Raw genomic sequence first — 27,950 nt, forward strand, 5'->3', positions numbered from 1 at the left:
AATGTAAGTACCTGAGATGTGTAATGTAAGTACCTGATATGTGACCCCTGTGAAAGGGTCTTGGGAACCACAGGTTGAGAAACACTGCTCTAAATAAACTATGGGTCTTATTCTTATCTGTAATCGACGTAGTGTGATTTTACTACTGGCCACCAGGGGGCACCATGGCCCAGGATATTGTTGAACTGTGACTTCCCTCCTAGGCAAGGGTTTGTTTTAGGCAGTAGTAGCTCAAACCACCCAGACCACCCAGGTAGGAGCTCCAAGGAGGGGTGGATGTCAGGTCTCACAGTCAGTTCCCAGAATTTTAAGGACTGAACATTAAAAAAAAATATTTACATTTATTTATATACGTGCCTACATGTATATCTGTGTACTATGTATGTGCCTGATGCTCTTGGAAGTCAGAAGAGGGTCCTGGAACTGGAGTTTTGGGTATTTGAGAGCTGACATGTGGGTGCTAGGAAACAAACCCAGGTCCTCTGGAAGAGCAGCCAGTCTCTTAAGCACGGAGCCACGGCTCCAGCACCGAACACAGCAGGAGCTAAGACTGGTAGTTTTTTTGTTTTGTTTTCTTTTGAGACAGAGTTTCTCAATCTTGTGCAGCTTTGGAGCCTTTCCTGGAACTCACTCTTTAGCCCAGGCTTACCTCGAACTCACAGAGAGATCCGCCTGCCTCTGCCTCCCAAGTGCTAGGGTTAAAGGCGTGCGCCACCACCGCCCAGCGTAACTAGGACTAGTGGTATAAGCCCAGGATCACAGGAAAGGCAGAAGGTGGAGGCAGGATTCCAAGTTCCCAACCTCCTGGGGCTGCAAAGTGAGTTCAAGGCCAGTCTGAGCAACACAGTGAGACCCTGACTCAGAAATCAAATAATTACCCCTCCTCCTTTTTTAAAATAAGAGAAGAAAGGGGAGGGGAGGGGAATTACATGTTTGCCTGGCATGATGGTTTAAGGTTGTAATCCCAGCATTTGGGCAGCTGAGGCAGGAGGATTTCCAGTTCAAGGCCAGCCTGGGTTATGTAGCAACACCTTGTTTCAGAAAAAGAAAGCTGGGCTGGGCCTGCAGCTTGGTTAGTAGAGTGATTGCCTAGCATTCACAAAAACAGGCAAAACTGGGTGATAGTGATGTGCACCTGCAATTCCAATACAGGAACATCAGGAGTTCAAGGTCATCCTCGGCCACATAGGGAATCAGAGGCCATCCTGGGCTGCACCAAACCCTATTTCATAAAAAGGAAAAGAAAACCAGGACTGGCTGAGATGAAGTTGCTTGCCATCAAGCTTGATGACAAGCTCTGTCTCTAATGCCCACACCGTGGAAGAAGGTAACAGGTGTCTACAAGCTGTCTTCCAACCCCAACCCCTGACAAATAACTAAATGCAATAAAAAGTTAACACAGGGCCGGGCGGTGGTGGCGCACGCCTTTAATCCCAGCACTTGGGAGGCAGAGCCAGGCGGATCTCTGTGAGTTCAAGGCCAGCCTGGGCTACCAAGTGAGTTCCAGGAAAAGGCGCAAAGCTACACAGAGAAACCCTGTCTCGAAAAACCAAAAAAAAAAAAAAAAAAAAAGTTAACACAGAACAAAAAATCCCACCTGTTTCCTGGCAGCATCTACCTAAAATTAAAACCCCTGCTACAAACGAGGCCACCCCAGTCCAAATCTGGAAAGTACCTTTCTCATCTCGTTCCAGAGCCCCCAGACTTCAAGATCCCGTAGGCTGATTCCAGGTACAGGTGAGTGTTGTTGGCCTTTGATGCCGGGGAGGGGGGTGATGTGGCGTGTGAGGCCCAGTGCTGCCTTGAAGGAGGCACAGAAAGGAGTGGTGGCATCTCTTAGGGTCCATGAGAAGTCCCCCAAAAGACCACCAGACACGTATGCCGTTAACAAGAGCATTTAATTTCTTGAGAATAAAAATTCCAGCATGCTGGGGTCAAACCATCTGACAAAGTGGCAAAATGGCGACCCCAAGAGAAGCTCGCAGGCTCCTTTTCAGCAGGATCATGACTTTGGGTCTGTCATCGGCTTCCTGGGTGGGGCAAGTAGATGTTTATTCTTGCATCTCCAGGAAAGTTGACACGACACTCTAAGGAAGCTTCTGGAGGAATTTCCTTTCATTCTCCTGTCTCCAGCACCCTCTGACTTTTTGCAGAACCCCAAAGAAATAAATGTTCAGAAGAAGCTTTGCAGCTGTCTGGGAATACCACCCTCTCTTCCAGAGCAGCATGGCACACCATGTTCTGGAGTGCTGTGATGGAGAGGGAAGGACTAACTTCTACCTACTGCCTACTGGGTCCCAAAGACACCACACTGTAGAGAGTATGTGATTCTAACCCAGGGTAGTGGCTACTCCTAGTGATTCCAGCACTTGGGAGGTTGAGGCAGGAGAATCACTGTACCAGGCTTTTTCTTTTGGGCCACCAACCAGCTGCCAAATCATGACATGGAGATTTCTCATTAGTTTTGAATGCTTGGCCTAGCTTAGCTCTATTGGCTAGCTCTTTTAACTTAAATTAACCTGTTTCTCTTTCTACCTTTTGCCCTTGAGCTTATTTCCTTTTTTTTCTTTTTTTCTCTGTGTAGCTTTGTGCCTTTTCCTGAAACTCACTCTGTAGCCCAAGCTGGCCTCAAACTCACAGAAACCCACCTGCTTCTGCCTCCCAAGTGCTGGGATTAAAGGCGTGGGCCACCACTGCCCGGCTTTCTTTCTTACTTCTGTATATCTTACTTTCAGCTTCTCGGGTCTAGCTGGCTGGCGGCTGCCTGGCTTCTGGTCTCAGGTATCTCCTTCCTTCTCTCCTTCTCCTTCTCCCGTTACTCTCACTCTTCCTCCTCCTCTTCTTCTTCCTCTTTTTTTTTTTTTTCTTGAGACAGGGTTTCTCTGTATAGCTTTAGAGCCTGTCCTGGAACTCACTCTGTAGACCAGACTGGCCTCGAACTCACAGAGCTCTGCCTGCCTCTGTCTTCCGAGTGCTGGGATTAAAGCGGTGCCCCACCAACTTGGCACTCTTATTCTTCTTGAGCTTAGATTTCTCCTCCTATTTATTCTCTCTACCTGCCAGCCCTGCCTATCCTTTCTCCTGCCTAGCTATTGGCCGATCAGCTTTTTTTTTTTTTTTGAACCGTCAGCTGAGGATTTATTGGCATAAACGCAACCATATAAAAACATAAGTTATGAAAAACACAGTCACGATGTACCCTCCCATCCCCCAAGCCCAGCCCCAGCCCTCTTCTGCAGAAGGGCCAGCCTGGCGCCTCCTCAACGCATCCGGTAGTCGGTGGAGCAAGAGAGCTCACATAGCTGTCCCTTGAAGTCCAGGTCGATGGTAAAGTCCAGGTCGCAATTGTTTTTGGCGTTGGGCCTCATGTCAATGGTGCCAAAGATCTCCTCGCCAGTCTTCACTGTTAGGTAGTCCTCCATGTAGAACACGGTCTGCTTCCAGTGTGTGTATGGGGACTCAGGACTGGTAGAAAAGCCGGTCCTCTTGTGGCATCGGGTGAACTCGATGTTGAAGTAAGCCACCAATGCATGCACGTAGTCATTCCTCTTCACTTGGAGGCAGAAGGGGGAGGTGAAGGTCAGGTCCTCTACCTTGACTGTATAAATGTCCACCTCCTTTATGAGGCAGGCATTAGTGACCAGCTGCTTTGGGTCCACCACGTCCACCAAGGGCTCCTTGATGGCCATGTCTTTGATGCAGGACATATCAAAACCATATACATTCTCCCACCAGTGGATCTTGTAGTCTTTATACTGTCAGTCCTCAATGGCTGTGACATAAAGGGTGGCCTGGTCTGGGAAGATGAGGCCATCAGGTGCCAGCCACTTGTCCCGGGCATGCAGCACCGTGTTGAGCATGGACTCATAGAACAGACAGTAGCCCATCCACTCGCTGATGATGATGTCCACTTTCTCCACAGGCAGCTCCACTTCCTCCACCTTGCCCTTGATGATGATTACCACGTGGTCTAACTTGTTGGCTTTGACAATCTTCACAGCATAATCAGAGATACTGGAGCACTCAATCCCGATGACCTTTCGGGCCCCTGCCTTGGTTGCAAACATGCAGAGGATGCCAGTGCCCGAGCCCATGTCCAGCACCACCTTGTCTTTGAAGAGGTGTCGATTGTGAAACATGGAGTTGCAGTATGTAAGGGTACGCACTTCATCCTTCAGCATCTCCTCATGGATGCCAAAGTGGGCATAGGAGTCAAAGTAGTAGTCTTTGGATGTCATGTCCTCAGCATTGGGCTTCTCACTGCTTTTTGCTTGGCCACAGGAAACCTCCATGATGCAGTTCGCGGCCTCGGCTGCCGCCATCTTCACCCAAGTCCTCCGGCCTCCGAGACCCCCCCTTTCTTCTCTCCGATCAGCTTTTTATTAGACCAATCAAGTGCCTTAGGTAGACAAATAAAACTGATACAGTTCACCTTTACATAATTAAGCACACATCCTCACTTTGTTAAACAAATGTAGCATTAACAAATATAACACATCTTTGCCTCTTCCACAACAGATTACTGAAATGTGAGGGCAGCCTGAGTTATATAGTGTGTTCAAGGCCAGCTTGGGCTGCATAGTGAGATCATGTCCTCAAAAGAAAACAAGGGGCCAGTGGGAAGACTCAGCAGGGTAAAGGTGCTGGCTGCCAAGCCCCACGACGACCTGAGTTTGATCTCTGGAATCCACCTGGTGGGGAGAGAGAGCTGGCTTTTTAAAGATTTATTTTTATTTATTATGTATACAGTATTCTGCCTGCACGTGTCCCTGCAGGCCAGAAGAGGACACCAGATCCCTTTACAAGTGGTTGTGAGCCACCATGTGGTTGCTGGGAATTTAACTCAGGACCTCTGGAAGAGCAGTCGGTGCTCTTAACCACTGAGCCATCTCTCCAGCCCCGAGAGCAGGCTTTTAAACATTGTCTTCTGGTCTCCACATTGATTCCATGGCACACACATGCAAATGTATTATACCCACACAACAAACAAAGAAATGTAAAAGAAAATGAAACAAAATGAAACAAAAACAAAACCCCTCCAATACAGGCATGATTCCACTCCTCTGAAGTCCTACAAGAGACAAAACTAGAGCTGGGTGTGGTGGCTGGTGCCTGTAACCCAGCCCCTGAGATGCTGAGGCAGGAGGATGGCTGTTGTTACTCTGAGGGTGACTTGAGGAGATGTGTAGTAAGTTTTACATCAGCCTTCACTCTGTGAGACACTTTCAAACAGGCAAGTTGTAGGTCCAGCATGGCTTGGTCCTGGAAACCTGACTGGGGCAGTGAGAGAATACAGAAAGAACACACACACACACACACACACACACACACACACACACACACTCAGAAAGGCTGGGATCAGGTAGGCTGTACGTGTTCTGGTGGAGCACTACCCACACTGGAACAACCTGGAACCTCCTAATGTGTATCATGTCCAGCCCGGGGGAAGGGTGAGCTCGTCTGGAGAGGAGGTCTCTGCAGGAGAGCCTCAGGTTGCCGGCATCCTGGAGAAGAAAGTTGTAGCTGCTAGTATTTGCATTCACTATCAACATCAGGACTCTGACCAGAGCGGGGCTTTGGCATTCCCATGCGTCTGAGGCATCTGTTCTTGTCAATAATACTCATCCACTCAGGACTCCTCCACTCCTCACACATTCACTCAGGACTCCATCCACTCCTCACACATTCACTCAGGACTCCATCCACTCCTCACAATTCACTCAGGACTCCATCCACTCCTCACACATTCACTCAGGACTCCATCCTCTCCTCACACATTCACTCAGGACTCCTCCACTCCTCACACATTCACTCAGGACTCATCCACTCCTCACACATTCACTCAGGACTCCTCCACTCCTCACACATTCACTCAGGACTCCATCCTCTCCTCACACATTCACTCAGGACTCCTCCACTCCTCACACATTCACTCAGGACTCATCCACTCCTCACACATTCACTCAGGACTCCTCCACTCCTCACACATTCACTCAGGACTCCATCCTCTCCTCACACATTCACTCAGGACTCCATCCACTCCTCACACATTCACTCAGGACTCATCCACTCCTCACACATTCACTCAGGACTTCTCCACTCCTCACAATTCACTCAGGACTCCTCCACTCCTCACACATTCACTCAGGACTCCATCCACTCCTCACACATTCACTCAGGACTCATCCACTCCTCACACATTCACTCAGGACTCATCCACTCCTCACAATTCACTCAGGACTCATCCACTCCTCACACATTCACTCAGGACTCCATCCACTCCTCACACATTCACTCAGGACTCCATCCACTCCTCACACATTCACTCAGGACTCCTCCACTCCTCACAATTCACTCAGGACTCATCCACTCCTCACACATTCACTCAGGACTCCTCCACTCCTTACACATTCACTCAGGACTCCATCCACTCCTCACACATTCACTCAGGACTCCATCCACTCCTCATACATTCACTCATAGCTTCTTTGGCTCCCACAGCAAATATACAAAAAGTCAGAATGTTTGTCAGGCTCATAATAAAACATCAACCCTCTACTTCTCCCCCCCCAAACTATCTGCTTCCCCCTAGAGAGGGGAAGTGAGTCTATTTTCCTGTCATTGATTAGTTGTCTCCCCACTTCCTCCCATCTCCTCTGGCTGACTCTGCCATCTCTATATCTCCTCCTCACGTGAATGCTCTCCCAGGCTGTCTTTCCCCTCTGCCCACTCAGCGCACCCACTTCTACCCCATTTCCTTCTGTTTCTTCACCTTGCTGCCTTTTCCTGATCTGGCTAGCTTCCTTACAAAACTAGGCAGAGAAACCAGCCAGCTTGCCTGCCTCCCTCCCTCCCTTCCTTTCTTCCTCACTTCCTTCCTTCCTTCTTCTCTCCCTCCCTCCTTCCTCTGTCCTTTCTTCTTCCCTCCCTCCCTCCCTCCCTTCCTTCCTTCCTTCCTTCCTTCCTTCCTTCCTTCCTTCCTTCCTTCTTCTCTCCCTCTCTCCTCCCTCTGTCCTTCCTTCCTCCCTCTCTTCCTTCCTTCCTCACTTCCTTCCTTCCTCCCTCTCTTCCTTCCTTCCTCCCTTCTTCTCTCTCTCTCTCTTCCCTTTGTCCTTCCTTCCTCCCTCTCTTCCTTCCTTCCTCCCTTTCTCCCCTCCCTCCCTTCCTTCCTTCCTTCCTTCCTTCCTTCCTCCCTCCCTTCCTTCCTTCCTTCCTTCCTTCCTTCCTTCCTTCCTTCCTTCCTTCCTTTCTCCTTCTCTCCCTCTTCCCCTCTTTGTCCTGCTCCCTCCCTCCCTCCCTCTCATCTCTCGCCACCCAGGCCAGCCCCTGACACAAAAAAGTCCTTGAGGGAACCCCAGCCAGGTTCCTGTGAGTCCCCTCCCCATTTTGGCCTCTGTTTGGGTCTCACAGGGACACCCAGCTCATTGGCCACATCCTGGGACAACCCAGGTACTCTGAAAGGGCCTGCCAGAGAGAGGTCAAGGCTGTGAAAGAATGTAGTTTGTTCCATCCCACAGGAACAGCAGCTACCAATACGATAAGCCTTTAGCAGACCAATAGGGTTTCATGGGGCCAAAGCCCTTCCAGCCTCAGTTCTGGGGCCCCACCACCCCAATCCCATGGATCCTCCTCCCAGCTCTTTCCCTGATGTTCACTATTTTGTCTTTCCATTTCTTGAGAAACAACTCTTTTTTTTCTTTTTGAGACTAGATTTTATGTAGTTCACAAATTCGCCTTAAACTTACTGTAGCATCGAGGTTGGCCTTGAACTTTTCATCCTCCTGCCTCCATTTCCCAAGTTCTGGGATCTCAGGAGTACCTTATTCCTCACCTTTACAATGTCCAGAGCTAGCTGGTCATGGTGGCCCACCCTTGTGACCCCAGTACTCGGGATGTCAAGGCAGAAAGACTTTAAGTACCAGGGCAGCCTGGGCTACATAGCAGGACTGGGTCTTGAAAAACAAGGGCGAGAGGAGCAGGTTGGTGGTGGGACGCGTATTTTGGTTGTTTAAAGTTCTGGCTTCACTCTCAGCTCTGTGAAAATCAATTAAAGAAGAAGGTAAGGGGCTGGGGAGATGGTTCAGTCCACAGAGTGCTTGCTGCACAAGCATGAAGGCTGAGTTCCAGCCCCCGAGACCCATGTCAACAGAGAAAGGTGTGGGAGCCAACACTCCTAACACCAGCTCCAGGGAGGCAGAGACAGGAGAATGCCTGGGACTCCTTGGTCAGCCAGACTAGCTGAACTGCCAGACTCCATGATAATGGGAAATCCTGACTCAAAAACCAAGATAGGGCAAGATAGCTCCGTGGGTGAAGGTGCTTACCGTCAAGGTTAATGATCTGAGTTTGAATCCTGGAACCTGCTCTATGGAAAGAGGGAATCAGCTCCCAGAAGTTGTTCTCTGACCTCCACACCTGGGCTCTGGCATGCTAGCCTCTCCCCAGAATACGTAAATAAATGTAAGAAAAACAAACTATGGTATTTGGATTCTAAGCATTGATTCTGATCTATGGCCTCCACAAGTGTGCACACACATGCACGTATACTTGAATGAACACACACACCACATGCCAAAAACAAAAGCAAACCCACAGCTTCCTAGGTACTTCTGTCCAAATCCAAATTGCGTTCAGTCCTTGCTGGACTTCGCCCTGTGCAGTAGTTGCTACTGATTAAAATCTGTCCTGACCACATCAGTTTTGTTTATCTTTGATAGTCCCTCCCCCTCCTCAGACCTGTGTGTGACCCTAGGTGGTGGCTCCCACCAGCTCTGACTCTCTGAACCACCCGTGAGTCCCACAGGAAAGGAACAGTGCCCAGATGGAGACCTTGCTCACACAGAAAGACCGAGGCACTGGAAGAAGAGTCTGGAGCCTGTGGGAGGTCAGCTGGGGTGAGACATGGCTCCCCATTACTGTTATCAGCTGCTATGTTTGCCTTTTGATCGAATGATATCATTGTTTGCTGAAATGATACATGAACTAATGTCTGTAGACAGGTAGACAAGTACTTGAAGGGTTCTTAGAGCACCTGCCTAGAATCCTCCAGTGAGGGGATGGGGTGTGGTTCAGTGGTAGAGCACCTGCCTAGAATCCCCCAGTGAGGGGCTGGGGTGTGGCTCAGTGGTAGAGCACCTGCCTAGAATCTCTCAGTGAGGGGCTGGTGGTGTGTCTCAGTGGTTAGAGCACCTGCCTAGAATCCCCCAGTGAGGGGCTGGGGTGTGGCTCAGTGGTAGAGTGCTTGCCAATAGTGCATCAGACCCTGGACTCCACCCTCAAAACTGCCAAACAAACATGAACAGCCAGGTAAGAGACAGACACTGAAGCTTACTAACTGAACCAATGAACAAACTCTTTGCAATTGCCCTATGGCCCTTATATTTTGCTTTTTGAGTCAGGGTCTCTCTATGTAGCCTGGGCTGACCTCAAGTTGAATCGCCACTTCAGCCTACTGAGTGCCAGGATTTGGCAGCACACGACATTATGCCTGGTCCCCGTTCTTTCTTTCATCCTACATCTAGGTTATAGATGACCATCCCTGTGCCTCTTCCTGGCTGCCCTAGCCCATTTAAAACCCGTGGATTGTGGATTAAAGCCACCATAAAGAAGAGAAGCAGCAGGTCAGAAGGTGTCATGAAGTTCCAGGTTGGCAGAGTCTGGCCTTCTTAGAATATGCTAAGGACTTGGCAGGGCCTCCAGAGAAAAGCTAGAAAGCCAGGGTGGTGGGGACTCCCTACGTCTCTCCTTTACTTCCCTAAGCCAGAACAGTCAGTGGGGAATTGATGTTGATTGAACAGGGCAGATGGCTTTAGGGTCAAAGAGACCTGTCAAAATAGGGGACTCCAGTGTCACTGCAACACCTTACAAGGAAGGTTTTCTTGGAAAGTTTGGGCATGGAACCCAGGGTGTCCTGTGTGCTCGGTGAAGGCTGTGCCACACAGTTGTACCCCAGCCTGACAACAAGCTTTGCTTAACAATATATGCTATAACTGGAGCAATTAAAAACTGGCTGTTCCTTGGTTCAACAAATAAATGTAAGTCCAGTCACTTATGTGGCTCTTTTCTATTATTCTTAAAAGTATCTATCTATCCATCCATCTATCCATCCTATCCATCTATCTGTCATCTTTCTATCTATTCATTTATTTATTTATTGCAGTGCTGGAGATGAAAACTAGGGCTTAAAATATGATGTATACCACTGAGCCACGCCCCAGCCCCTCACTGGGGGATTCAAGGCAGGTGCTCTACCACTGAGCCACACCCCAGCCCCTCACTGGGGGATTCTAGGCAGGTGCTCTACCACTGAGCCACACCCCAGCCCCTCACTGGGGGATTCTAGGCAGGTGCTCTACCACTGAGCCAGAATTCCTCTTCCAGTACTCCAGCCTCCCTGTGTCAGTAAGTGCTTGGGTAGCACATGTAAGTCCTGGATTAAATCTGCAACACTGCAAAAATATGAAGAAGAAAAGGAAGGGAGGAGGGAAAGAAGACAGGAAGGGAGAAAGGAAGGAAGGAAGTAGAGTGGTGAGGAACTCTGAAGATGTAGATTTGTGGCCGAGAGTCCCTGTGATGTGTAGAGGACAAGCCTGTGGTCCCCAGGCTCCTCTCCCTGCTGCTGACCACCCTACCAGCCACCTCCTCCCTCTTCTCCCTCAAACATAGCCCAACCCCCACTCTGGAGCAAGAGTCAGGCCCTCTGTTGCCATAACAACCACATCCCAGCAGTAAAAATAGTAACTTATTTTTTATTCAACTTCTTTAGCTGATGAAGGGGGGGGAAATCCATTTGTAGACTTGCGGTTTATTCCAGGGGTCTCCTACCGGTCTCCACAGAGCCCACTGCCAAGACCTGTTTGAAGATGGACAGCAGCGCGTGTGGACAAACAGCCCAGGGCAAAGAGGACACAGCCTTGGAGAGGTTTGATTCAAGCCTCCTGGGAGCTGTGGCTACCAGTGGCCACTTGGGATCCGGCCTGGACTCTCTGGGGAGAAAGGTGATCAGGGAGGAGCAGGCCATGTTCAGCAGGAATCTTGTGAGTCGAGGTTGAGGGCTGGGCAGAGATATTGCTGGGAGACAGACAGGTGTTAATGCGACGTGGAGAGATGTGGGTCAGCGGATCAGCCCAGGATTGTGCAATATGGGGCTTACCTTTCCCTGTGTCTGCTGGGTTTTGTCTCCTGGAGGTCTGTAGAAGTTACTAGTGTTCCTGGGAGTTGTGTTTGACAGTGAACTTGGTATAGAAAATGAGATTCAAATGCATATAGCCTGTCTCCATGAGCTGTGTCCCTTAGGAATGTCTTGGTTCCCCTGGATCCCAGTATCCTCCATTCATACCATACTACTCTGGCCACATAACCCTGGCTCACTGTGTGTGTGTGTGTGTGTGTGTGTGTGTGTGTGTGTGTGTGTGTGTTTCCACACGGAGGTCACAAGTCAACATTGAGTGTCCTCCTCTAGAGCAGTGGTTCTTAATTTTCTTAATGTTTCAACCCCTTAATACAGTTTCTCATGTTGTGGTGACCCCCAATCATAAAATTATTTTCTTGCTGTTTCCTACTTCATACTTGCTACTTCATTTTGCCACTGTTAGGAATTGTAATGTAAAATCTGATATACAGATGGCCTTAGGTGATCCATGTGAAAGGGTTGTTAAACCCCCAAATGAGTCATGACCCACAGGTTGAAAACCACTGCTCTATTACTTCACATCTTCTTTTTAAAATTTATTATTTTTATTTTATGCATATGAGTGTGTTGACTGCATGTACCTATGTACACTGCATGTATGTCTGGTGTCTGCAGAGCCCAGAAGGGGGTGCTGGATTTCCTAGAACTGGAGTTAAGAGTGGCTGTAAACTACCATGTGGGTGCTGAGAACCAACCCCGGCCCTCTGCAAGAACAGCAAGTGCTCAAACTACTGAGCCATCTCTAGCCCCTCCACCTTATTCTCTTCTTTCTTTCTTTCTTTCTTTCTTTCTTTCTTTCTTTCTTTCTTTCTTTCTTTCTTTCTTTCTTCTTTCTTTTTTTTAGACAGGGTTTTTCTGTGTAGTTTTGGTGCCTGTCCTGGCTCTCGCTCTGTAGACCAGGCTGGCCTTGAACTCACAGAGATCCGCCTGGCTCTGCCTCCCGAGTGCTGGGACTAAAGGCTCTACCTTGTTCTTTGAGACGAGGTTTTTCATCAGATCTGGTGCTTACCACCTGGGCTAGGCTGGCTGGCCAGAAAGCTCCCAGGATCCCACTGTCTCTGTATCCCCAGAACTGGCATTATAGATGATATATTTGCACCCAGATTATATATGGGTACTAGGGATTCAAACTCAGGTCCTCATGATTGCATGGCAAGAACTTTACCCACTAAGTTGTCTTTCCAGTCCCTCACTCTGGGTTTTTGTTCCTTCGTGGTTGTCCTTGTCTTACTATGAGGTTCAGGCTAGTCTCGAATGCAAGACCTTCTTGCTTCAGCCTTCTGAATGCTGAAATTACAGGCGTTAACTACCATATCTAGCCTTGTTACTCAATTTTACCATGAGTTGCAAATGAACACGCAGCTTCATCCCAACTAGGATACATAAATATATAGCCGAAGATGCCTTCTCTTCACCTGTACAAAGGCCTTCTAGCCATTCCTTCTGCCTCATTTTTAAAATTTGTTTTTGAAGTTAGCATAAAGAGTAGTGAGCTTCATTATGGCATTTTTGTTAATTCATTCTCTCTCTCTCTCTCTCTCTCTCTCTCTCTCTCTCTCTCTCTCTCTCTCTCTCCAAAAAAACTGAATTCAGGGTCTCACACATGCTAGGTAGACCCTCTACTGATAAGCCATGCTCCCAGCCCTTCATTGGGAGATTCTAGGCAGGTGTTCTACTGGAGTAATATGTCCTGCTTTCTTTTGATTTCTTCTTCTTTGAGATAAGATCTTACTAAATTGTCCAGGCTGGCCTTGAACTTAAGCCTCTCCTGCCTTTGTATCCCAAGTGCTGGGATGACTATGTCAGACATCTTCTTGAACTTCTAAGCTAACCTCTGAGGCTGGCCGGCCTTATTTCCTATGTCCCCCAGGGTCTTGCCTTCTGCCTCTTCCTTCAGCGTTCTCATTCTCCCCTACCCCCTTTCCAACTTCCTGCCACTCCTGCCGCGATCTCCTCCCACCGTTTACCGCTAACCCTCTGGTCCTGCCCAGACAGGGCCATGTGTGCCCCCTCTGGGCCAGCATGTGGAAAGCAGAGGTGATTCAGGCAGTCTTTTGTCAATTTGTTTCTTGTTCTGGCTCCCTGGATGCAGAGGGTGTGGGTGGCATTTTCTCAGTAATCGACAGGACACCAAACAAACATTGTTCTAAGAAGGAGGCCTGGCAGTGCAGACACATGCCAGCCGCTCAGGAGGCTGAAGTCGTACAAGGATTGCAAGTTCAAGGTCAGCCTGGGCTACAGAGTGAGCTCAAGGCCAGCTTGAGCAATTTAGCCAGACTGTCTCAAAATAAAAAATAAAAAAGGGACTGACTGGAGTTGTAGCTTAGCTATAGAGTGTCCATCTAGCATGTGCTGAGGCTGGGATTCGCTCTCTAGCACTGGGAAAAAATAAATTAACTAAAAGGATCAGGAAACTGTGGACTCAAGCTGGGGAAGCTGTTGGGATTGAGGAGAAGAGGACTTCCCATCCACTTGAGGACCCATCTGGTCTCATTGCAACTACTGTCTGTCAAGCAGAAAGAGATGCCAGGCGGTGGAGGCGCATATCTTTAATCTCAGCACTTGGGAGGCAGAGGCAGGTGGATCTCTGAGTCTGAGGCCAGCCTGGTCTACAGAGAGAGTTCCAGGACAGCCAGGGCTACACAGAGAAACACTATCTTGAAAAACAACAACAAAAAGAAGCTGAGAGACAGGAATGCTGGCATTGAGTTCGAATTCTCTCTTTTATTCAAGGCTATCCCCCAGCCCAGGGAAAGGTACAGTTCACATTAGGGTAGTCCTTCCCACCTCAACCTAACCAATATAACTCCTCACAAACATGCCCAGATGTTGTATCTTTGGTGATTCCGGATCCCATCAAGTTGAAAATCAAAAGACCATCTTTCCTCCAGCAGCTCCCTCAGGGGTGTTCAAAATTTCCACAGGCAGATTAGATTCCTGTGTCCTCCAAACAAGGTCCCCTAAAGCAGAAAGCTGAATTTGGGGGCTGGTGAGCTGGTTCAACAGGTCAAGGTGCTTGCCACCAAACCTGAAGACCTGAATTTTGGCCCCAGGTTATACATGGTGTTAGGACAAAACCAACTCCTGCAAGTTGTCCCCTGACTTCCACGTGCATGATTAATATAATAATATAATATAATATAAATGTAGGAGGCTGGAGAGATGGCTCAGCAGTTAAGAGTGCTTGCTGCTGGTCCCGAGAACTGGAGTTCGAGTCCCAGCACCCACTTCATTTGGCTTGCAACCGCCAGTAACTGCAGTCTAGGGGATCCTACACCTCGGACTTCCAGGCACATGCACTGCACATACCCTTACATGGACATGCACGCATACACACATAGAATAAAAATGAAATGTTTTAAAATATTAAAATGGATTAAAGTAACAATAAAAGGAAAGCTGGAGTTTGAAGATGTGAAGATGGGCTTGGGGGTGAAGATCCTGGACCTGCTGGAGTGTCCTTGTTTTCGGGCGGGGTGTGTGTGGGGACAGACAATTCCTAGAGTCACAGAGTCCTGGGTAGTAGGAAGGATTCAGGATTGACAGGCTTTTCAGAGGTGCACGGGGGTAAGAGCCAGCAACAAGTAGACTGAGGGTGCCACCTGGTCCGGTCCCCAAGCGTCCCCTGTGGCTTGAAGCGCTGCCTGGATGACAAGCGGTGACAGGGCCGGTTCAGTCTAGTTCAAGCTGTCTTATGCTTGCTGGAAAAGCGATAGGGTGGAGGGGACACGGGGAGACGCTAACAGGAGGGAGGGGACCTCCCAGTCGCACGATTGGCAGAGTCGCCCCCCCCCCCGCCCCATATCCCGCCCCCGCCCCGCCCCCGCCACCATCTGCTCGGGATTTGCTATCCCGAGACTCCAGGCTCGGGCTCCAGGGGCAGCCGATCGGGTCTGTTCAGGGCCCTGGAGCTGCGGTAGGATCCGACGCCCTTCCAACCTGCTGCGTCTCCTGCAGCGACTCCCTGGGTTCCCGCGTCCCAGCCCGGGGCTGGGCGCTGATGGAACCGCGGCGATGTTCACTCTGGCCAGGCTGCTGGATTTCCAGAAAACCAAATACGCAAGGTGAGGAGCGGAGCTGGGGGTGGCAGACAAGGGTCAGGGCGCTGAGGCCCCTCTTTTCTGTTCCTACTGCATGGAGAACTGGGCTCAATGCACAGACCCCATTGCCCGGGGCTAGAACAACCCAGGAACCAGGCAGCACCGTCTTGGTAATGGAGTGGAAATTGTCATCCCGCTTTTGCGCGCGATGCAGCGGATTCTCCGCGTTTCCTTTCTCCCTTGGGCGAGGCGCTTCATCGGTCCAGAGCACAGTTTCCCCATTTGCGAGTTAGGGACCACGGGAGGATTAAATGAGATGATCCTTAGAAAGCATTCTGCGACGCCAGCAGGGCGGGGGGAACTGCTCCATCCTTGTGGGGCTCCGTGGTAACATTTAAAAAGGGTTTTGCACACACCTGCTGTCCACTCTAAAGGCAAAGCAGAGGAATAGATAGTTCCTCTTTTTAGGTGGAGAAACTGAGGCCCAGAACTCAGGAGGAGCTGACTATGTATCTGAGTCTCTGGGGTCCTCGCTGAGCCCTGGTTTCTTTTTTCATTTTCGGCTTTGTTTTGTTTGAGACAGGTCTTTCTATGGAATTCCTGGCTGGCCTGGAATCCTCTTTGTAGACCGGGCTGTCCTTTGACCTTACAGAGATCTGTCTGGCTCTGGAGCGCTGGTCATTCTTTATCGTTTTTTGAGACAATCTTGCTATGTACCCCAGGCTGGCCTTGATCTAATTGTATAGCCCAGGCTTAATTCTCCAATCTCAGCTTCCTGAGTGCTGAAATTAGGGCTAGGTGTCCCCACACCTCACAAGAGTATATTTTCATTAATACTTCATATACATGATTTCAGGATGTAGTTCATCTGAACACATTATTTGTGAGGTATTTTGCACTTTTTTTAAAAAAAAAATCTGAAGTCTTTAATATCTGTGTGCATTTTGATTTGATTTGATTGCCTTGAAAGATTATTATTATATCTATTATTTTTATTGTGTGCCTCAGCACACATGATGGGGGGGGGGTCAGATAACATTGTGGAATTGGTTCTCTCCTTCCAATTTTATGTGAGTTCCAGGGATTGATTGAACTCAGGTCTCCAGGCTTCTTTGGCAAGTTCCTTGAACTGCTGAGCCATCTTGCCATGCCTTTTTTTTTTTTTTTTTTTTTTTTTAGAAAGTGTCTCTATATAGCTCAGGCTTCCCTGAAACTCACTATGTGGCTAGGGTCAGCCTTGCACAGGTGGCAATCCTTCTGTCTCAGCCTCCTGAAGGCTGGGATTACAAGTGTGTGCCAGCATGCCTGGCCACACGTGGAAACTTGATGGCCTCTGTGGTGGCTGGAGAGGTGGGCCTTTTTTGTTTGTTTGTTTGTTTGTTTTGTTTTGTTTTGTTTTGTTTTTCAAGACAGGGTTTATCTGTGTAGCCTGTCCTGAAAATCGCTTTGTAGACCAGGCTGGCCTCGAACTCACAGACATCCGCCTGGCTCTGTCTCCCGAATGCTGGGACTAAAGGCGTGCACACACTCGGCTAAGGGATCAGATCTTAAGAGATAAAACTGTCTCACTTGAGTGAGTGCTCGCTCTCAGAGACTGGATTAACTCTCCCTAGAGCTGCTTGTTGCAAAGGGAGGCTGGTCTTGCCCCTTCTGCACACACCTGCAGATTTACCACCTTTGAACTGAAGCCAGCAAATGGACTTGGAAGTTTCAGAGCCTCTGTGTTCTGTGTCCTAAGCTGGCCTCTGACAGCTGAGGAAGGCCTCAAATTCCCGATCCTTTTGAGTGCTGGGTTAGGTGTACACCAGCACACCCAGTTTATGCAATGCTGGGGATGAAAACCAGTGTCTTGTGTACGGTAAACAAGCATACTGAGCTAGTTCCCTAGCCCAAGAACCTCTGATTCTTTTAGCTAGCCTGTATCAGGTATTCTGTTACAGCAACAGAAAGCAGACCTAGGGGCTGGGAAGAGAGCTCAGCTGGTGCAGTGCTTGCCACTCAAGATTGAGGGCCTGAGTTTGAACCCCAACACTCAAGATAGAAAGCCAGATGTGGTGACGCCTTTGAAGCCAGGGAGGTGGAGACAAGTGGATCCCTGGAGCTTGCTGGCTATCCAGTCTAATCAGGTAGGCCCTAGGTCCCAGTGAGAGACCCCGTCTCAAAAACAAGGTGAGTGCCTTCTGAGGGACTCACACACACACACACACACACGTGTGTGTGTGTGTGTGTGTGTGTGTGTGTGTGTGTGTGTGTGTGTATACTACCCTCCACGAACATATGTACACACCCACACACACAAAGATAATGGACAGACTTAGATAAGGTTGGGTTGGGGAAGGCACATTGAGTGTTTCTTAGTTATACCAACATTATTTTCTCTTTCTCTCTCTCTCTCTCTCTCTCTCTCTCTCTCTCTCTCTCTCTCTCTCTCTCTCTTTCTCTTTCTCTCTTTCTGTATTGGATATCTGGAGATGCTAGAAAAGAAGTTTTGGATTCTTTCTGTTATAATTTTTTTATTACATTTATGTGGGGGGGTGTGTGCCATGGCATTCACATGGGGGTCATAGGATAACTTGAGGATGTCTGTTCTCTCCTTCCACCACATATGTGGGTTACAGGGATTGAACTCAGGGCATCAGGCTCGGCAACAGCACCTTTACCCACTGGGCCATCTTGACGGCCCCTGCTTTGGAGTCCCAAGTGTCTAATAGTGAAGACAGACAAAGCTTCATTTCTTTGGCTATTTTTTCAGTTTTATGGTCTGTGCAGATGATAAAACCTGTCTTTCGTTTGAATCACAATTTTTAATTTGTTACATAGCGGGAAGTATCCTGAAACTTAGTTCTTGGGGCTTTTTTTGTTTGTTTTGTTTTGTTTTTGAGACAAGGTCTTTCTATGCCGACTGGGCTGACCTTGGACTTTCAGAGATCTGCCTGCTTCTGTCTCCCTAGTGCTGGGATGAGGGTCTTGCACCACCGTGCCCTGAGGTCAGCATATTTGTTCTCACTGTGACCAAGAAGATCTTCTCCCCAAGACCGACTCAGCTTTGACTCATCTCACACCTGGGACAGGGGCTGCTTTGGAAATGTTTATAGATGTCTATATCATGTGGTCACATGACTAATGCTCCTTCTACAGCAACGGAGCTTCATGTTGTCTCAGTTCAGTCACAGCCGTGGGAGGCTGCAGGTCTCCGTTCAGCCTGGTGATAGGTAGTTGACTCCAGCCAGCCATGGAGTGTGGCATCTTGTTCACATTTTGAACTGATTTGATCTCTTCTCCTTTAAGCTCCAAGTTTAGTGGGTCACAGACACACATGTGCATGCACGTGTGCTTGTTATTAAGCAAAGGAAAGGCTTCGCGTCTAGCCTCTGGGAATCCACCTACAGCCATAGCTTGCAGGGATGCTCTATCACGGCACGGCGGGCACTGAGGCAGGAGCTTGAGCAATCAGCCCCCTTTCTCCTGAGTCTGATCCTTAGGACCCACCTGATGGAAGAAGAAAATTGATTCCTCCAAGTCCCTCTTTGACCTCCTCACAGGCATAGTGATGCACGTGCACCCCTTACCCCCACCCCACCCCTACCCCACACAAATAAATGTAATAAAAAGAACCCAAATAACCAACAAGTCAATTTGACCTGCTATTTTCCTTGTATGTAATAATTACTTGCAGATTCAGGAGGCCGAGGGAGGAGAATTGTGAGTTTAAGGCTAGCCTGGGCTCAGTCGTGAGCCCCTGTGTCAAAATAAAGCAACAAAAACAAAACAAAAAATCCAACTTATTTTCAACCCCGGTTTAACATATGTCTGAAAGTCCATATCATGACTGCATGATGATTCATTTCATTATCTCCCACTTTAGGGTATTTGGAAAATTCCACTCCTGAAGTTGCAGATGGGCACATCTGTGCAACGGTATTAAGGGGATTGTTCTTCTATGGCCTGTATTACCCATTGTTGGCTCTGGCCATGAGCAGGCAGGTCATGTGGTTCCCAAGTTCCAGGTCATATCCGCTTGCTGCCCAGTGTGCAGTGACCGGGTCAAATGGCCCCACAGTGGAGTTCTTGCGCAGGACTTGGAATTCCTCCTAAGGCCACACAGAGACAAAGATAGGGTTCCAGCCCGTCCCACAGAGGGGTCTGTGGGAAGGCTTGGAGCTGGTCTTTAACTGTGTCCTTGCCGGGTTGTCCTGCCTGTCAGTGGGGCTGCTGGATGAGGTTGGTAGCCTCTTTGTGGCCTTGTTTAGGCCTCCTTGGTGTCCTCAAAGACATTAAGATATGGGCAGTGGGGGCATGTGGTTCACTTGGTGGAGTACTTGCCTAGCATGCATGAAGCCTTGGGTTTTGTCCACAGCGCTACATAAACTGAATTTTGTGGCTCATGCCTGCAGTCCCAGCACTTGGGAGGTGGAGACAGGTGAATCGGAAGTTCAGAAGTCATTGTTGGCTAATGTATATTGAGTTTGAGGCCTGCATGGGTTACAGGAGACTCTATCTCAGCAAACAAACAAACAAACAAGCCAACAAACCAAACTGGAAAGACTCATATTCCAGCCAGAATTGTGGCATTGTGGAAGGCTGTAAGTTCTAGAAATAGCTTTTGGCCAAAAGATAAGTGGGTGAGACATCTTCTGTGGTGTCTGATATGAAGATAGCTGTAGCCAGGTGTTTATTATCCTTTTGGTGTGTTTCTATAGAGCCCGTCCTTGAATCTAGGGCCCTTGCACCTGCTAGGCAAGCATTCTCTGTATCTTCAGCCTCTTTCATTTCATTTCATTTTGTGGTGCTGGGGACAGACCACAGCCCTGTTTATGGCCAGGAGTGCTCTACCCCACAACCACATACTCAGCTTTCTGGTTTGTGCATTCCTGGGGTCAGGAGCGGTGGCCCAGGTTCATGTGTGCACATCCCAAGTGCAGAGGATAACCTCTGGTGTTGGTCCTCAGGTGCCCTCTACTCTTCATTTGAGACAGAGTGTCTATGGGTCTGAAGCTTTGCCATGTAGGCCAGGCTAGCCCAGTCCTTGAACCTCCAGGGATCCAGTTATCTGTGGATCCCATCTCCTTGTCCCTGCTCCTGACTTTTTATGTGGATTCTGAGGATCTGAACTTAAGTCCTTCACACTTGTGAGGAAAGCACTTTACCAGCTGAGCCATCCCTCCAGCTCTTTTTGACTTCAATTTTGAGACAGGGTCTACCTAAGTGACCCAGGCTGACCTGGAACTGATCCTGTAGCTCAGGTAGGCCTTAAGGTTTAAACACTCAACCCTCCAGCCTCAGCCTCTAGAGCGGCTGGAGGGACAGACCTGAGTCCCTGGGCTCTGCTGAAGTGTTGGCTGTTTGTGCCATTGTTGTTTACCATTGGCCTATTTTCAGCGGGAGTTTGATATAGTTTGTAGAAAGTTACTCTGTCAAGGTCAGTGGGGCTGTCTGAGAAATTCTTTCTTCTCGATAGGCCTGTGGGGCTTCAGCTGGTTTCTGTGTGTATGGAGAGTGGGTAACGGGCAGTGGAGGTCATTTGCTTGTTTTCCTGTGCTGTGGCAGATGGCCCTGCACAGGGTTTCTTGGGATCTGGATGAGAGGCACTCTATCCATCACTTGTCAACCTCACCCCATCTAATCTTGCTAGTCAGCCTGCTGCAGGCACACTGTTTTCCTCTTTGTGTGTGTGTGTGTGTGTGTATGTGTGTGTGTGTGTGTGTGTGTGTGTGTGTGTGTGTGTGTATACTTGCTTGTGTGTACGTGTGGACATACAAGTACCACAGCATACATGTGGAGGCCTTAGATCATTGCCTTCCACCTCTTTTGAGATAGGGTCTCTTGTTTGCCACTGAGAACTCTAGTCGCTCCCAGGCTTCTGCAGAGTCTCCTGTCTTGGCTTCCCGTCTTGCCATAAGATGGCTGGTATTACAGACATGTGCTGCTGCACCCAGCTTTAGGTGGGCTCGAGGGATCTGAACTCAGGTCCTTATGTCTGCAAGGCAGGCGTTTTACCCGCTGAGCAATCTCCCCAGCCTTGGTATATTTTTGAAATCCCCATTTGGTTTGCCTAGGCTGCTGCTTCGATTTTCTGCTTCCCCCGCACATCACACCCACGGCAACCAATGACAATGGCAGTGCCAACCACAGGGAGAACAGACTCCAGAGCAGAGCATGTTCGCCTCCCAACCCCATTCCCCACGAGACACAGGGGTTCAGAATCAGGTTTGGAGCTGCCCTTGCTACCCAGTGGGAATTAGTGAGGCTCTCAGAACATGCAGCCCGCAGGTCACCTCCTTAATTCAGTCACACTGCCTGGCATCTCCAGGTCACCTCCTTTATTCATTCACTCTTTTACTGCCCAGACATTTGTAGGGTGCAGCAAGTATGCAGATGGGGAGCCACATATCTTATGCTCTGGCATTTTGCTTTATTTTTTTTTAAAACAGCATCTTGCTCTGTAGTCCAGGCTGACTCAGATATCTCCATCTACTTGCTTCAGCCTCCCGAGAAGCTGGGATGACAGCTCTGTGCTACCATGCCCTGCTAATTAATTTTTTTCTTGATGTCACTGCACCAAAATTATTCTGCTATTTTTATTTCATTTTTTTAAATTTTATTTTATTTTATTTTTTTATCTTTTGCATATTCTGCTATTTATATACACAATTTTCTTTTAAATTTGAGTTAACAGCCCCACCCTGAAGCTCTGCTGTCAGATAAAGTAACATGAGCCACCTGTAGTTACTTTATTTTAAATAGAAATTATTTAATTAACTAAAATGAGAAAGGCTACATCTCAGCTACCATGACCACATTTTCAGGGTGCAGGATGCTTGTGGCTGGTGGATTCTATTCTGCATAGCTGAGATCTGGAACATTCCAGTCTTTACAGAGACTTCTCTTGGAGAGCAAGGACCTACAGCATTAAAATGTACAATGTGACGATCGTTGTTGGTAATTTGCACCCGGGAGCCTGAGGCAGGAGGATTGCCCATTGGAGGTCAGCTTGGGCTGTAGAGTGAGACTTTGTCTGGAAAAGGCAAGGGATGGGCCTCATGCATATGAGACAAATGCTCTACCAATGAGCTCTAATTCCAAGCCAGTATTGACAGTATTTAAATAAAGATGATTTATTTTTCTGTGATAATATGATTGGATCTTAGGAAATGAAACAACTCTACCCAGAATTCTGTGTCTTTTAGTTGCTGGTGTGAAGAGGGGGAGTGGTCTCTGATCCCCGTGTTAGATCAGAAGTGATCTATGACTACTACAGTATCAACAGACTCCGTCCATGTGCACTCCTTTTGGAAGTGATGGGCTGAGAGGGCGAGAGCAGGGTTTCCATCCTCAGGACTCCTGGAACACGACACCTTCTCAGGCAGGGGCCCGTGACACTCACGGCACCCAGACAGAAGTTAGTCTGTCTTTTCAGTGCTCACTAATTTCACTCCACTGACTGACCAGTGAGCCCCAGGATCTGGCTGTTTCTTCCTCCCCCAGCACCGGAATTACAGGCACGTGTGACTTCGGACAGCGTTTTATGTGATTGCTGGGGATGTGAACTCAGGTCCTCTCATGCTTGCACAACCAATGGCTTACCCTCTGAGCCATCACGCCCCTCCCCTCCCCCAAATGGGCCATCTTAACAATTTAAAAAAGTGATATGTGTGTGTGTGTGTGTGTGTGTGTGTGTGTGTATGTGTGTGTGTGTGTGTGTGAGAGAGAGAGAGAGAGAGAGAAACAGAGAGAGAGACAGAGAGAGAGGGAGAGGGAGAGGGAGAGAGAGATCGTAGGAGAGCACATGGTTTCTACCCTGTTTTTTTCTGTCACTGTTCTGAGTGTGCAGGTTATCTGCCCCCACAGACTACTCGACAGTTCTGTCTCTACCTCCCGCTCCACTGCAGGAGTGCTGGGATTACATATTTGAACCACCACATATGTTTTTGTTTGCTTGTTTGTTTTTTTAAAGGCAGGTTCCAGGTATCAAACTCAGGTGGTCAGGCTCACACAGCAAACACTTTTACTCTTGGGACCATCATACCAGCTCTGTCTTAATCATTTTTAACTGCACAACTCAGCGGCATTAAGCACATTCACATCATGCTAACACCTGCTTCCAGAACTTTCTGTCTTCCAGACATGAAACTCTGTAGTCATTAAATGCTAAATCTCCATTCCTCACCTCAGCCTCGAGCTCCCATCATTCTCTTTTCCATCTTGTCCACCCCACCCCACCCCCATCTTTTCTGCAGACAAGGCGGGTCTGTTAACTCTTTAGCCTCTGTCTCTGTAGTGCTGGGACCACAAGTATGCTCTGCCACACGCAGCCTACTTTATCTCCCTGTGATTTAGCTACCCTGGGACCTCAGAGCCATGGAATCCCACAGTATTTGTAACTGACCTGAGTACATGTCGTCGTCGTTCTGACCAGGGTTCCCTGCCTTTTTAAAGTGGAGTGATACTCCACCGTGGATCTATATATGCAGCCATCTTTTGTTTGGAACAGTAGGTACATGGATGGGCCTGGAGATGTGGAGAAGCTCTTCCTGGGCCTGCCTAGTGTCCATTGACTATGGAAGGCTGTGCTAGTGATGGATGTCACATCCCCAGTGACTCTCAGTACTTAAGGACCCTTGAGCAGCTTTATCTGCACCAGGGACAGTGGGCCCCCTATGTCCCAACCTGCAATGCCCTCCATGGACTGGTGGCTTGGGTGTTCAAGAAAGCTACATCTCTGCTTGCAGTATGACCTCTGTCACCTCCCATTGTCCCTGCTCCTCCTTTTCCTTCTCCACCTCATCTTCTTCCTTCTCCTCCAGGGTCTCATGTATCCCAGGCTAGCCTCAAATTCATCATTAGCTGAGGACGATCTTGATCTGATCTGCCTGCCTTATAAACTTCCTCCCTGTGAGTTCTGAGAATCTTTTTTTAAAGTGGGTGTGGAAACCAGTATTTCCCACATACTGGGCAAGCTACTTCTCTTTGCACTTAAATCACTTAAAAAAAATCTCTGTGTGTGCGTGTGTGCATGCGTGTGTATGTGTGCAAGAGGTGTGGGCGAGGGCATCTTTTGGGAGGGTCTCTCTTGTTTCTGCCATGCTTCATACTCTAGGCTAGCTGGCCTGCCTGTTTCTAGGCAATCCTCCAATCTCTGCTTAGTCTCTTCCTAGGGCCAGGCTGTCCTGGAAGTCACTCTGTAGCCCAGGCTGGCCTGGAACTAAGAGATCTGCCTGCCTCTGCCCACCCAGTGCTGGGATTAAAGGCATGCATCACCACTGCCTGGCTTACATGTGGCTTTCTATGTGGTCTTCAGGCTTGTACGGCAAGTGTTTTTGTCTATTGAGCTATCTCACCAGCCACACCTTTCTTAAAAAGATTTACTAATTTTTTTGTATACAGTGTTCTGCCTGCATGCTAGAAGAGGGCATCAGATGTCATTATAGATGATTGTGAGGCACCATGTGGGTGCTGGGAATTGAACTCAGGACCTCTGGAGGAGCAGCCAGTGCTCTTAAACTCTGAGCCATATCTCCAGCCCCCACTCATTTTTTTTTAAGACAAGTTTTTGTTTCGTTTTGTTTTCTTTCCGAGACAGGGTTTCTCTGTGTAGCCTTGGAACATGTCCTGGAACTCGCTCTGTAGACCAGGCTGGCCTCGAACTCACAGAGATCTGCCTGCCTCTGTCTCCCGAGTGCTGGGATTAAAGGGGTGCGCCACCACCGCCTGGCAAGACAAGTTTTTCCTAAGCTGTTTAGGCTGGTCTTGAACTCACTCTGTATCCCAAGCTAGCCTTGAACTTATTCTGTAGCCACATAGGCCTTAAGTTGTGATCTTCCTGCCTCAACTTTCCAAGTGGCTGACTTGACAGACATGCGTTACCGGGCCAAGTTAGACCTGAAACATTGCAGACCCCAAATATGTGAGTTCCCCACACATCATGGGTCCTCATTTTAATTCATTTCATTTTTTTCTTCCTCTATAGCTCTCTACCTTGATTGATGTGTGTGTGTCTGCATGTGCATGCATGCGTGTGTGGGTGCTTGTGTGTTGCGTGTAATATATATGTTTTCATGTGCATGTTGGGGGTGGCATGAGTGTGACTTCAGAGGATGACTTCAGATATTGGTCCTCACCTTCCGCGTTGTTTGAGGCTGGATCTCTTGTTCTCTGCTGTGAACACTAGACTGTCCTATCCGAGAGCTTCCAGGGACTCCCCTGTCTCCACCTCTCATTTCACCATAGGAACACTGGGGTTGCAGATGTGTACATCACTGTGTCCAGCTTTGAGTCAGTCTATGTGAGTGCTCAGGATCCGAACTCAGTCCTCATGCTTGCACAGCAGGTGCTTTCCCCACTGAGCCGCCTCCCCAGCCCCCCTTGATTTGTTTGTAACAGAACCCCCAAACCTTAGCACAGACCACAAAGGTTAAAGACTGGGTCCCGTAGACTGCACCCATTTAGGTTGTTGATCTCAAGTAGCTGGTCCCTAAATTACCCATACAGGCACATGTGGCTACAGATTTGGGGCTCCCAGAATAGGGAACCACTTTACTAATATTTATTATGCGTATATTTAATGTGTGTGTGTATGTATACGTAAGTGCCATGGCCTTCATGTGGAGGTTAAAGGTCAACTTTCACAAATCAGTTCTTCCACCTATGGGATCCAGGGATCCAACTTGGGTTGTCAGGCTTGGCAGCAAGCACCTTTATCCACTGAACCATCTTGCTGGCCCTCATTCATATTTTATTGTTTATTTTAACAGTGTACAGATGAACAGCTGGGATGGGTTCCCAGGTTCAGGGGCCACTGTACCCGTGGAGACAAGGTAGTTTTTTCTGTCTACCGTATCTCAGATCCATCCTAAGCCCAAACTGCCCGTGTTCCCAGGCTGAGGGTCTGACCTCCGTAGCCCTGGGACTCTGTCATGAGGACAGATTCCGCTAGGCCCCATGGGGCAGGAGGGCAAGTGGGGAGGTCAGGGGCCATGGAGATTTTGTAGTCTGGATGTTAATAATTACCAATAAAATTTATTCTTTGGTTGACATCTGTAGCTAGTGTTGGTGAAAGAGAGGTCTGAGAGAGAGGTTGTGTCTTATTGTGAGTTATCTGACCCCAGAGGGGCAGCATTAAGAAGATGTTCATAGGAGACTGGAAAGATGGCTCAGTGGTTAAGAGTGCATGCTGCCCTTGCAGAGAACCTGAGCTCAGTTCCCAGCACCCACAGAAGGCAGCCCATAACTCCAGCTCCGGGGGATCTGATGCCCTCTTCTGGATTCTGGGAACACCCACACTCATGTCCATTTGCCCATTTGCTCCCGAATATACATATAATTTAATGATGATGATGATGATGATGATGATGGTGATGACGTTCATGGGGCTAATGAGATGCCTCGTCAGATGAAGGCTCTTACTGCCAAGCCTGATGATCCAGTTTCAATCCCTGGGAGCCACACGGTGGAAGGAGATAGCCAACTCCTGCAGGCTGTCCTCTGACCCCCCCATACACATGCCAAGGCACATATGCAGCCCTTACATAGATAAATAAGTAAATAGATGTGATAAAAATTTTAGAGCCAGGCATGGTGGCTCATGCCTTTAATCCTAGACAGAGGTAGGAGGATCTCTGAGTTCAAGGCTAGCCTGGTCCACAGAGTGAGTTCCAGGACAGCCAGGGCTACACAGTGAGACCCTGTCTTGAAAAACCAAAAATAAATTAATATAAATAAAGAAGCACATTCATGGGACTGGGAAATGGTTCATTGGTAAAGTGCTCACTGGGCATGACAATCTGAGTTCAGATCCCCAGCAACCATGTAAAAGTCAGGTGTGACACATATCTGTAACTCCCACACTGGGGTAGGGGCTGAGGCAGAGACAGGAGGTTTCTGAGAGCTTGCTGGCCAGCCAGTCTAGCTGAAACAGAGAGCTGCAGGTTCAGTGAGAGACCCTGCGTCAAAAAATAAGGTGGAGAGTGATGGAGGGAGACTTGTGATGCCGGCCTCTAAGCTCTACAGTGCACATGAGTGAGCACCTACATCTAAACATGGACTCATGCACACGCCACACATCTGGACAGGTTACAGTCCACCACTGAAGGATGCCAACACAGGAGCTCAAGGCAAGAACTCAGACGTAGAGACAATGCAGGGACACTGCTTACTGGCTTGCTGCCAGGCTCATGGTCAGCTTCCTTCCTTATGCAGTCCATTCTCCTCTCTGCCCAGGGGTGGCACTGCCCACAGGGAGCTTATCCTCTCCCATCCACTAACAGTTAAGAAAATGCCCCACAGACACACCACATGCCAATCTGATAGAGGTAGTTCCTCATCCTGTTTTCCCAGGTGTCTCTAGCTTCTGTCAAGTGGACAAAAAACTAAGCCATACAGTTGGTGATGTGCTTGCCACAGAAGCTTGAGGAACTCAGTTTTATCCCTACCACCCACATACAAATCTGGACATGGTGGCTTGTGTTTATAACCCCCGTGTTGCCGAGGTGGAGGCAGGTGGATCCCTGGAGTTCCCTGGCCAGCTAGGCTAGCCTACTCAGGTGAGCCCCAGTTAGTGGGAGGCCCTGTCTCAAAAAGCAAGATGGACAGCTCCTGAGGAGCAAGACCAGAGGTTTACATCTGGCATACACACATGTATACACACATGTATATACACACTCAAGTGCACCCATGCGCATGAACTTACACACACACACACACACACACACACACACACACAC

At 48.6% G+C, this 27,950-nt stretch overlaps 1 protein-coding gene and 1 pseudogene across 3 annotated transcripts in view; one reads left to right on the forward strand and one right to left on the reverse strand.

The window, feature by feature from the left end:
• Positions 1–3,231: 3,231 nt before the first annotated feature.
• Positions 3,232–4,351, reverse strand: LOC131898287 (protein arginine N-methyltransferase 1-like; annotated as a pseudogene).
• A 10,668-nt stretch (positions 4,352–15,019) lies between these two features.
• The window catches only part of Mmd2 (monocyte to macrophage differentiation associated 2), a 48,655-nt gene continuing 35,724 nt past the window's right edge, over positions 15,020–27,950 (forward strand). For all 3 annotated transcript variants that reach the window (XR_009375847.1, XM_059249202.1, XM_059249203.1), the window contains exon 1: positions 15,020–15,255. Coding sequence is in view for 2 of the 3 variants with exons in the window: in XM_059249202.1 (XP_059105185.1) it covers positions 15,206–15,255 (50 nt within the window). In the remaining variant the exon portion in view is untranslated. The remainder of the gene's footprint in view (positions 15,256–27,950) is intronic.

This window comes from Peromyscus eremicus, chromosome 23 (genome assembly GCF_949786415.1).
Source record: "Peromyscus eremicus chromosome 23, PerEre_H2_v1, whole genome shotgun sequence".
Taxonomy (NCBI): domain Eukaryota; kingdom Metazoa; phylum Chordata; class Mammalia; order Rodentia; family Cricetidae; genus Peromyscus; species Peromyscus eremicus.